Source organism: Kryptolebias marmoratus, linkage group LG13, assembly GCF_001649575.2.
Source record: "Kryptolebias marmoratus isolate JLee-2015 linkage group LG13, ASM164957v2, whole genome shotgun sequence".
In the NCBI taxonomy this organism is placed as follows: Eukaryota; Metazoa; Chordata; class Actinopteri; order Cyprinodontiformes; family Rivulidae; genus Kryptolebias; species Kryptolebias marmoratus.
In genome coordinates, this window is record NC_051442.1 from 273321 (window position 1) to 285134 (window position 11814).

At 44.0% G+C, this 11814-nt stretch overlaps 3 protein-coding genes across 3 annotated transcripts in view; 1 reads left to right on the forward strand and 2 right to left on the reverse strand.

Moving 5' to 3' along the window:
* Nucleotides 1–4706, reverse strand: part of LOC108251770 — a 9320-nt gene extending 4614 nt beyond the window's left edge. The window contains exons 1-4 of the mRNA XM_037979172.1: nt 4685–4706; nt 4173–4593; nt 3842–4068; nt 2805–3150 (exon numbers count right to left, since the gene is read on the reverse strand). Of these exons, the coding sequence (XP_037835100.1) occupies nt 2805–3150; nt 3842–4068; nt 4173–4593; nt 4685–4706 (1016 nt within the window). The remainder of the gene's footprint in view (nt 1–2804; nt 3151–3841; nt 4069–4172; nt 4594–4684) is intronic.
* Nucleotides 4707–8474: 3768 nt separating this feature from the next.
* On the forward strand, nt 8475–9428 carry LOC108251771 (olfactory receptor 52N4-like). Its single transcript, XM_017442190.1, has one exon. It carries the CDS (start codon nt 8475–8477, stop codon nt 9426–9428), a length of 954 nt encoding a protein of 317 aa, XP_017297679.1.
* Nucleotides 9429–9808: 380 nt separating this feature from the next.
* The window catches only part of LOC108251772 (neuronal acetylcholine receptor subunit alpha-9), a 14097-nt gene continuing 12091 nt past the window's right edge, over nt 9809–11814 (reverse strand). Inside the window, exon 6 of the mRNA XM_017442191.3 lies at nt 9809–11439. Coding sequence (XP_017297680.1) covers nt 10772–11439 — 668 coding nt within the window. The 3' untranslated portion in view covers nt 9809–10771. The remainder of the gene's footprint in view (nt 11440–11814) is intronic.

Genomic DNA, 11814 nt, shown 5'->3' on the forward strand with positions numbered 1-11814 from the left:
GATCCAAAACCAGAGACAGTCTCAGGCATCAGAGAAGTGTTACAGCAATAAAACAGATGAACTGCATTTATTCCCAGCAAAAGTAGAACTTATAGACATGAGACTATAGTTTGAGTCACTGATTGTTAACTTTATAATCCAGATCAAACAATCCCTGCAGAAAACTGTTAAAACAGACAGAAAGCTACAGAGAAATGTTTCAATTCATCAATTAAACTAAGAAAAATAAAATAAATGTGGAGTTTACTGATGAGGAGCAGAGTTCTGTCTCCTCTCCTCCTGTCTGACTTGTTGAGGAGAGTTTTGTCCATTTATTGATTTCTAATAACGTTCTCCTCCTTTCAGCTCCACCATGGAAACACCAAGATCCATCATGAGACCTGCGTCACTCATTATTCTGTTTAGTCTCAGAATAAATGGAACAATTACTTCTTGGATTAGAAGACAAAGTTTAAATTTTAAAACATGTTTGCCATAACCTACTTTTAAAAGATTTTATTGTTTTTAAACAGTGAATGTCTTTCCTAATTGACCTCAGTTTAACAGAAATAGTGAAAAGTTGAACTGCAGAGTCAGACGGCCAACAACTCACTTTAGTGCAGGAACTACATTATCAACTCATTCAGTGACTTCCTGTTTCTTTCCATTTTAAAACGGTGCAGATCTTTGGATCAAAACTATATGTACGTGTTTTTGTTTTGTTCGTCTTGAGTTTCAGACACTAAGATATGCTGACAATTATTGGGAACCTGAAAACCCTTTTGTAGAGGTTTACAGACTTCCTGTTATAAAAGAAGAGCTCCACAGCCTTGGATTGCTCTGAAGATATCTGGGATCATCTAGCAGACTTGACTGAGGATGGAGAGGAAGCAGGTGAAGCAAGCCAGGATCAGTTAAAGGCTAAAAATGAATTCAAACTTCTTTCCAGACAAAAAAGAAGAGAGTTCAAGGAAATTTTATTGTCATGTCTATCACCTGGGTGCATGAGGTGGAAGGAAAGTTAGTTCCTCAGGACCTGGTTTCAGCCCAGCAGTGGCTCAGGAGGAAGGGGTTCGAACCCCCGCTCTGTCCGCCTCAGCTGATGTGTCCTTGGGTGAGACACTTCACCTGCCTTGGCTCCTGGCGGTGGTCAGAGAGCTCGGTGGCGCCGGTGTAATGGCCACCTCACTTCTATTAGTCCAGGGCAGCAGTGGCTACAATGTAGCTCACTGCCATCAATGAGTGGATGAATGGATGAATGACTGAATGTAGTGTGAAGTGCTTTAGGGTCCTTGGATTAGATAAAGTGCTGTACAAGAGCAGAGCATTTACCACTAACTGTATGATAACCAGACAGCCGCAGTGGTGCAGTTATACTGAACTGTTCTCAAAGCCCTGCTGCCAACAGGAAGAGAACATCATGATCCCAAACATCAGGACTGGTTTCTGATTGGACAAATCAGGCCGACATTAAGCTTCTGGAATCACCTTCCCAAAGCCCCGACCTCAGTGTCATTTATAACTTAAAGCTGGGTTTCAGGAAATGAACCAATTTCAATGAACTCTACTAATTCTGCCAAGAAGAAAAGTCGAACATCAACCAGAAGCTGGTTGATGGAGACAAAAAGTCTGAGGTCCAGGAGACACCTGCTGAGGAACAGTTGACCAAATATGAGGGTGAAAATGTATGGAGACCATTTTCCAGAACAAAGCCTCCTGCATCATTACATCTATGTCCCTGTTTCTGCCTTCTATAGAAGATATCCCTTTACTGATCCTGAAACAGAATTTGTAGAGGCTGTTAAACTCCTCGTGACAAACATTATAAGAAGCTTTTTAAATGCTGTGCCAAGGATCAATGCCAGGCTTTTAAAGGGATGTAAGGATTTGATGTCCTGGAAATGGAAACCGACACTTTAAACATGTTTATGAGTAAAATTCTGTAATTAAACCAAAGAAAAAGTCAAACTCAGTTTACAAAGATACACAAAGTCTTTATTAAAATCATTTTAGGTTCAAGGCTGCTTTTGAAAAGAATTTTACTTTAAAACTTATAAAACTGTTCAATCAGCATGTAGGAATCAGTGTAAAAGAATACGAACACCAGTTATGAGTCCCAGTCTGAAGGAAGGGCTCTTGAAGCTGGATCTGTCGCGATCGGTGGCTGGAAGAGTTGGACCCAAAAAGCAGCCAACACTGAGGAGCTCAAAAGTAAAACTAATTTAATTAAAGAAAAGAATCCAAATCCTGATTGAATCTGTGTTGTGGAGAACATGAGAACACAACCAATTAATCTTACTTTAACTTTTGTAATTAAATGCTTTTGTAGATCTGTTATGGGATGGTACAGCGGGTAGTTATCTCCAGCTGGTGGTGGTAAGGCTGGTGAGATGTTTGAGCTCCTTCGTTGGGGTGAAGAAACGTGGAATGGCTTCACGACCAACTTCTTTTGAGTCTTGACTCTGGAGAGAGTTTCCGGTTTGAGTCTTCAACAATGACAGCGTTAAATTCTTCAGGTTTGCTCAGACTGAGGACTGGAGGATCTGTGCCTCAGACGGCTCACACTGGAGTCTGACGATGATCGCTTTTAAATTATAACGTAAACAACCACGCAAAAACAAACGGGATCACAGCAGAAAATCTAAACTGAAAATGAAACCTGCAGTGTGAACGCACTGTGAGACGGGTGTATTTATGTATTTATGTAAATGTGTTTTGATGTTCTCTACCAGTTTTGTATTTATTAGTTTAGGTTCCACCACCTGTTTTTAGAAATATAAATGATTGAAGAAACTTCAGCCGTGGTGTTATTGGGTCAGATTTTGTTTCTGACTCGTTGGGAGAAACGCTTCACAAAACTGGATCGTAAGTCTTTGCTGACCAGGCCGTAGATGATGGGGTTAATAACTGGTGGAATGATATAAACTAAGATGCTAAAGAACTTCTTTATGTTTTGGGAAAGAGAGGGGAACCTGTAACTCACAACAACGATTAAGGTAGCGACCTCATAGAGCACGTAGACAACGATGTGAGGAGCACAGGTCTGAAAGGCCTTGCTGCGGACGCTGCTGTCGGCTCGGCCTTGTTTCAGAGAAGCATTCAGGATTCTGATGTAGGAGAAGGCAATGAGGATGAAGGTCCCAGAACTCAAAGACCAGGTTATAACCAGACCTACAGGACATAAAAACACAGACAGAATTAAATATCATGGCTGGTGCTTCGTCGTTCTTCTCAGTTGAGTCATATATTTTTAAATTTTGCATTTTATGGCATCACAGAAAGGTGAATTTTATCCTTAACCTGACAGTCATTATTGATCATTTCCATCAACATTTTATAACCAAGGTGCCACCGGGATTCACAGCTTGCTCTGAAAACCCTTACAGAAAAAAAACACATGAACTTCACATGTGAAAATCTCATGTTTTCACCAAGAGAGGCATCCTGGCCGTGTTCCTGTCTGCCTCCTGTTGGGTGGTGGATGTGGGAGTGTGGGGGCTGTAGTCAACATAATGGGCCACTAGCGTCAGCTTTGGCATTTCTTTTTATCGTGGTTCTAGTTGCACTTCTTCTGCAGATCAAGCATTGGTGTGTTGGGGCTTTTCTCTTGTACCAGATTGTTGGTCATAGTCTTATACATAAAAAAACTTGATAAATTTGTGTTTTTGTTTTGTTTTTTGGGGGGATATTTCTAACTGTTTTTTAAAATGACATGACTTTTTCTCTTGTTTTTTAAAACCCACAGAAATTTAATTAACATCTGCAGATGGGTCCTTTAAGAGTTCCTGCGGTTTGCAGCTCTTTGCTTGGGAAACACAAAAAGAAACCCTCATAAACCCTAATTCCCAGTGGCTGTACCGACCGTAGATGTTGTTCATGGGGGTGGGGATGCAGGCCAGGTTCAGGATGCCTCGGTTGCTGCAGTAGACGTGTTGGATGGTTCGGCCACACAGCGGGACGTTCTTGTGGAACGATAAGAGCACTGCCATGATCAGCACGGCCACGATCCAGGCCAGAGCGCAGCAGGAGTGCAGCCGAGCCGAAGTCATGATGGTGTGATACCTGAGAGGTTCACACACTGCAACATACCTGCACAGAGACAACTATTAAAACACATTTCTGTCTTACATCACCAACCATTTAAACATTCTCAAATTTGGTTGAAGCAACTGGACCACAAAGAATAATCTCACCTGTCGTAGGCCATCACACCCAGAATCGTGTGCATGGCAGTAGCATACGTGTGCACACAGTAGGCCTGGGCGATGGCCGAGGCGTAGGCGATCTTCTTCTGCCCCAGCAGGAAGTGCATCATGAGGCGAGGAAGCACCGTCGTGGCCCCCAGCAGGTCACAGACCAGCAGGTGACAGATCATTATAAACATGGGTCTGTGCAGGTTCTTGTCCAGCACAATGACACAAACCACCACCCCGTTCCCCAGTAACACCACAATGTAAGCAGACAGAGCCAGGAAGAACAGGAACGGACCGTATCCTGGAGGAATATGGAAACCCTCGAGTTCAAAAACAATCGGCTGTTTGAGAGGAATGAGCATCGTTAGGTTCTCCATCCAACATAGAACGGTTCTGTAAAAGAGAAGTACATGAAAACACACTAAAAAGGTAAAACCTCAGACATCACCACACTTAAGCTTCTGATTTTCACATAAAATGGTGTAAAAAGTTATTCAGCTTAAACATTTGACATAAGATGGATCCCACTGCCATACCTCCAAATCAGGCAAATAATACAACAGATGACGCCTACATGGATAATATTGTCTAATGATAACAAGTTTTCACTTCCTGAGGAGAGCATGAAGCCAGCCTCTTCTGTTTTCAGAGCTCTGATATTGTGACCTGGTGAGGAACGTCTTCGGTCCTTTAAAGGATTTTTCTTTGTGCCTGAAACCTTCCCAGGGTCGGATGTGCCATGGAAACACCAATCCTACCTGGAGCAGGCAGATGGAAAACGCAGGAGGCAGGTGAAAGATAAACCGAACAGGAGCAAAATCCCAAAAGTACAAAATCATAAATAAGATTTAAACAGAAGAGCATAGACAGAGGTAGAACCAAAGAGGCAGCAACTGAAGAAGACAGGGCAGGAAATGATGAGAACCTTTTTAAGAACAAAGGAATCCATCCGACCGAACGACCAAACCACCGACTGACCAACCGACCGACTCTCCGACCAAACAAACAAACAACCAACCGGCCGACAAACCGACTATCTGACCGACCGACCGATCAAACGACCGACAGACAATCTGACCGACCAAACGACCGACCGAGTTACTGATCTGGGACCAGGTTGCAGAGATCCATAGACCTTCCTTTCCAAGGGAACACACCGTTAGAAAGGCATCTAGAAGAAATCTTTCCCAGATGCCCAACAGGCTCAACTGGTTCCTTGATGGAGCTCATAGAAAGACAAACACCATAACAAGACTGACTGAGGCCTCAGCCAGATGTTCCCAGCACATCCTCACTAGATGCTTTGGTGTTCCACATCTATCTGACGTTCTTCTTGACCACCTGATCAGACTCACCACCAGGTGGTGATCAGCTGTCAGATCATCTTCTGTCTTCAGCTAAGTGTCCAAGACCATCTGGTTGTAGATCGAATTATTTAAAAAAACAACTGATCATTCACCTCCATCAAAGACAATCCATGAGTTCTGGAACCGGTCCGTGGAGAGGTGTCATCGTTTCCAGTCTGGAGTTACTCTGGATGAGGGGCAGGAAGCTCCTGTCTTGTCCAGTTTCAGCATTCTCCAGCTCTTCATGCCTCTGACTTGTTGGGGTTATTGTGGAAACTGTGAGTCAGTCCTCTGAAGGATGATGGTGAGCGGTGTCTTTGATAAACGACATTGTATGCTGCTGCTGGCGGGTCTTTCTAATTGGGCTTCAGCCACTAACTCCTGAGTCTTTAACTCAATCTTTCTGTTTGTGATGAAGTCAAATCTGAACTTTATATATTCTTCATCATGGAGGCTTTCTCACCTCAGGCCTTTCTCCTTCTTAGCTTCAAACCATAAACTTACTTTAGACAAACAGCCTTTTCTCTTTGTGAGGGTTAATAAAAGAAGCTTGTGGCATCCTGCTGCATGAGTCCAGGTCATATATTTTTTGTTTCTGTGTTTTAGATCTTTTTTACCATTAAACACGTATTTGGAAAGATTTCTCATGTTAGTTTGGATGCTATGCTGCTTAAATGACTTTTATTTATACTTTAAAGACTCCAATCTGTCCTAACTCAGATTTTAGATCAGATTCTCAGACAGATACTGCAGAGATGCATTTCTTCTTCAGCTTTAGGGCAATAAAACACACACTGAAGGTCAGTTCTGTCTTCCATAATGAGTTTTATAATCAGAAAAGCTTTTAACCAGATTTGTTCTTCAGTAAATGATCCTGCAGTCGTATAACTTTTCTCTGATCATCCTGTTTCTCCTCTGATTGTAGAAATACTCGGTCGGCCTGAGTTTTCTCCTTGAAAACTTTGTTTTAAGTTTCGTTGTGGAAACTGTGAACAGTTGCATGCTGGGAGCCCGGGGACCAGCGGTTTCATCATTGCCACAGCTGCCAGTAATGGGTGTTAATGTTTTTGAAACAGAGGTGATGATTAATGAGGTCCGCTGTGAGCCGCTCCCTAACAAACACTTACCAACAGTTTCTGATGGTAATTAATCCTCTGGGAAGGAGACGGAGGCCCAGTAATAGGTGTTTATAACAGTTCAGAGAATAACAGTAATTACAGAAGAAGCCTCCTGAGATCTGCGAGGACTCACCTCAGTCCGACTGTGGACCAACTTCTGGTTCCTGGTTACAAACATGACATCATATCTGCCTCTAACAGTGAGACGGGTCAGATTTTATGACCTCAGGACTTATTGGTGACATAATTAACCCAAAAACAACATTTAATGCCTTATTTAATCACGCTACAGTTGTAACCAGATCTGTCTGCCTGACGTGTTTCTGTCCTTCTGTTTGAACCGTAGGAACCATCTTCCTGTGTTCCTGTGACGGCACATAAACTGAAACACAGTCAGCAGTGTGACGGTAAACACAGAGGGCTGGAGTCTCTACAGACAGAGATTACCGCCCTGTCCAACAGTCCCTGAACGCCTCGTTTTAGTTAATTTGATTACCTGCTGGTCACTGAGACCCACAGGAGCTCCGAGGCCTCCAGGATGTTCAGCACAGCCAGAAACTAACTTTATCCCAGCTTAGCTTCTGACGTGATGGCAGGTGATTCATGGATGTGAACATATTATATAAAAACATGTTGATGTGATTCCATCTACGGTCAAAGTTTTGTCTTTCTAGAAACTCACTAAGTTCAACTTCCTGTTGACTGTCAGCCACAAACTAACATATTAATCTGTTTCAGCTAAAATCCCAGACCAGCAAATACAAAAGAATAATTTTATTACCATTATTCGTCACATTTAATGAAGCTACAGGTGCATCTCTTTATGTTCATATATATGAAAATAAAGAATAAGATAACATTATAAAAGAATAAAAACAGGAACCTCTATGCAAAACTAAATCTGTTCACAATCCTTTCAGATTATATCGACACAGTTAAAGCAGCAGCTTAAACAGCTTTAACTTTACTTTCTGATGGAGAGCGAGTGGGAATTACTCAGGAACAGAAAATGGAAGATAAAACTGTTCGAGTCAAGAGGTCAGCAGTGATTAGAGGTCTGACAGCTCAGGGATAGAAACTGGTTTCAGTCGGGATAAACGGGCCTTCGTGGACCTGCGCTGGACCTTCTCAGACATCCAGAGTCTGGGATCTCCTCCTGGGAGTTTCTGGGCTGGTTATGATCCTCTGCAGGGCCTTCCTGTCTGCTGCACACCCTGCACAGATGCAGTTTGAGATTACTCTGTCCACGTGGTTCTGCAGGTCCTTTCTGGAAAACCCTGTGGAGGTTCTTCTCAGTGAGTTCTGAAACAGTTCTACAGATTCTCTGAGGGTCTGTTAGTCCCTCCATGGATCAGTTAGACCTACGTGTTTGCTTTTGCAGCACCTGAGGAGTCCTGTGGCTGTCCAGCAGTCGGCCATGTCTCTGCTGGAGATAAACACCAGAAACAACGGAGGACTCTCTGGTTTAAAGTTTAAAGCAGACTTTGAAAGAGCTTCAAACTCTCAGAAGAAGTTCGAGGAGCCACGCTGTTTGGTGGGAATTGTGATGCTGACCCTGTGGATTTCTTCATCTTACGTCACACATTATGTAATGTTATGTGTGGCAGGTTTTATAACTATATCTGTAAATAAGCTCTACAAACAGTAAACCTTCACAGCAGCAGGGAGCACTCTACTCGTTAAACTACTGCCTTTAAATTTAGTTTAAGATGTTTAAATGTAGTAGAATTTAACTCTTTTCCTTCTTACGACTGATACTTTTAACTGGTTTGTTGATTCATGTTTAATAAAAGTTTTTGTTGCTGTTTTGTGGTTAAAAAGAAGCCATTTTCAGCCTGATGGATAACTACACCTACAACAGCCTCATGCTCCAGCTGGAGGGGTTAAAGGTCACCGAGGACTCCATGTACCTGCTCTTTTCCCTTTTCCTTATTGCCTATGTTGTTGTCATGTTTTTGAATGTCGGTGTTCTGGTTCTGATTATGGTGCATAAGAACCTCCATCAGCCCATGTACGTGCTGTTCTGCAGCCTGACGGTCAACGACATGATTGGGAGTTCCCACATTCTGCCTCAGATGCTGTTGGACATCCTGAAGCCTCCCGCGGAGCGCCTCATCAGTTATAACCAGTGCGTCGTTCAGGCGTTCACCACTCATTACTACGGTGCCGCGGCGCACACCGTCCTCATGATCATGGCCTTCGACAGATACGTGGCCATCTGCGATCCTCTGCGTTACTCCGCAGTGATGACCAATAAAACGGTCATCAAGCTGAAGGTTTCTGCCTGGGGGGTACCGTTTGTTCTGACTGGGGTTCTGCTGGGTCTGACTGTGCGTCTGAGCCGGTGCCGGACTCTGATCACGAACCCGTACTGCGACAACGCCTCGCTGTTCAAGCTGTCCTGTGAGAGTGTGGTGATTAATAACATCTACGGGCTGGCGTACACCGTGGTTCTGTACGTGGCCTCTGTGGGCAGCATCGTTCTGACCTACACCCAGATCACCGTCGTCTGCCTGACCCGGAAGAACCAGTCCCTGAACAGGAAGGCCTTAAAGACCTGCAGCACGCACCTGCTGGTGTATCTGATCATGGCCTGCAGTGGATTCACCATCATTACTCTGCACCGGTTCCCTCAGTATTCAGAATACAGAAAATTCTCCGTGGTTGTGTTTGTTTTTGTTCCTGGGACCCTCAACCCCATTATTTATGGTTTACAGTCCAAAGAGATCCGGAAATTCATGTTTCAAATATTTAAATCAATTAAATGTTTCCCATTTAATAAATGCAAATAGTAAAATAGACATTTATGAGCAAAAAATTACAATAAATCCATCCAAACCTGAGAAAACTATCTAATATGTATGACTTTGTACACATCTAAAATGTCAAAGTAAATCAAAATATTCCAGCAGCAGAACTCTGAGTGGTTCTCTGTTTGTCTCTGATGGTTCTGGACAAACTCACCTGATCTGAAGGACTGAGAGCTGCGGGAGATCAGAGAAACACCTGAAACCTGGACCGGGACCAGGACCGGGACCGGGACCAGGACCGGGACCGGGACCAGGACCTCTCACTCACTGCTGTCTGTAACATCAGTACTTCATTTAAAATAAACCATAATCAGATATCATTTCTACATCAATAAGTGATCAAATTTTCACATTTTGTTTTTAAGATTTTATTTTTTTTCCAACATTTGTGTCATAAATGAGCAAAAAACACAAAAAAAACAAACAAACAAGAGATAAATCACAAATACAGCCTCGTGCAGAAAGTCACAGGAAAGTGTAGAAATGTGGAAACCTTCCTGCAGATTATTTGAAGCAGAGTTTCGTGACTTTCTGCTGATTTTAGACACAAACAAACAGCAGGAGTTTAATAACCGGTGCAGGATACAGGTTTTTATTATGTGGGAGAAAATGAACAAAAAGAATCCACAAAATTCACTTCAATTTATTATAAACTAAAAATAAAAAGTTCAAACTTGTGTGAGACATAACATAAAGTCAGTACTGCACTCAGAAACGGTGACGTGAACCTTTAAACTTCAATTTATATCTGAAAACTCATCTTTCATTTGTTATAAAAAGACTTAAAGGAAAAACTGCAGTTTAACTGATGACCAGCAGGTGGCGACACCTGTCAACACAAAGCTTTTATTTTGGAACTCTTCAGCTGTTTTAAATCACTTTTACCAGCAGGTGTTCAGTTTTTGTAGTGCATTGATTCAAATCCCAAATTATTTTCTGAATAAAGATAATTTATAATATTTATACCATCAGGTTGGAGCCATTATTATCTGAGTTCATCCTGTTGACCATATATGGTCATTTCTGGTTGTAACAAGAAGAAGGTGAAAGCAGGTAAACGCCCAGCTGGTTCCCAATTCTGAATCCTGATTCAAGATGGCTGACCTTAGAAAACAAAATGGCTGCAGCTCAGCCAGTGTTACAGACACTGAGGTAAACCTTGGTGCGGTAGTAGCTGAGAGTCATCCTAACATCTTCTCTGAGCCCTAACTGATCGGAGTTTGGACAGCGGGTGATATGCATTCCTGGAAGAAATGCTGGTTTCATCATGGGTGACATCGTGGTTACACAGTCTGAGGTTCTGAGGTTCTGAGGCGGCGGCCCGCTCAGATGGCCTTCCCCAGGATCAGGACGCTCATGAAGAAGAACATGATGAAGAACAGCCACATGAAGAAGCGGTCCATCACCTTGGCGATCTTCCTCCACTCGCCGATGCGAAGCTGCGCCGCTCGCTGGTCCTGGTACGAGTTAGCGATGAACTCGATGTTTTTGCGCAGTTTCTGGTGCTGGCACACGCACTGGGTTCTCACCAGGATCTCCCTCGGGTTCTCCGGGACTCCACCTCCCTTCTTCTCCTCCCCTCCCTCGCCCCGTCCTCCGGCAGAGTGGTCGATGGTCACAAACAGGTCCTCTTTCCAGAGGCTCTGCTTGGTCACAACCTGCTCCTCCCTCACAGACGCCTCTCGGCCCTCGTCCTCCCCCCTCCCTCCCCACGCCTGTCCGTTCACGTCCCAGTTTGTCCCTCTGCTGTCCCCAGACGAGGGGACGTCTGACTCCTCTTGGGACAGAGGCTGCTTCTTGGACGAAGCTCCTCTGAAGCAGCTCTCTCCCACCTCGCTGACGAAACAGATTTTGGCCAGGTATTTCAGGACGAAGCGCTCGGCCCACTGTGGGACGGGCTGGGCCTCAGAACCGCAGTGGTGTATGTTCATGATGAAGATGGTGAGGGCTGTGGACGCAGTCACCATCGTCATGGTGGCAATGTAGTACTTTCCTGTTGAGAAAGAACACGAGGAGATGTTTAGGCTCAGAGTTCTGACTCAGTTTCACTCCAGGAGGAGAATCATCTCCTGCAACGAGATGTTCCGACCTGTTGCTCAACTGAGGCTGGACTGAGCTAAATACAGATTTGATTGACCTGATCTCCACTCAGGGCACCTTTGGAGGTCTGAGTGACGACCTTCAGGGGTCTGACTGACGGCCTCTGGAGGTCTGAGTGACGACCTTCAGGGGTCTGACTGACGGCCTCTGGAGGTCTGAGTGACGACCTTCGGAGGTCTGAGTGACGGCCTTCGGAGGTCTGACTGACGACCTTCGGAGGTCTGAGTGACGGCCTTCGGAGGTCTGACTGACGGCCTTCGGAGGTCTG

Bases quoted from the DNA above. Each gene is read 5' to 3' on its own strand.
- LOC108251771 (XM_017442190.1), top strand. From the start codon at position 8,475: ATGGATAACTACACCTACAACAGCCTCATGCTCCAGCTGGAGGGGTTA.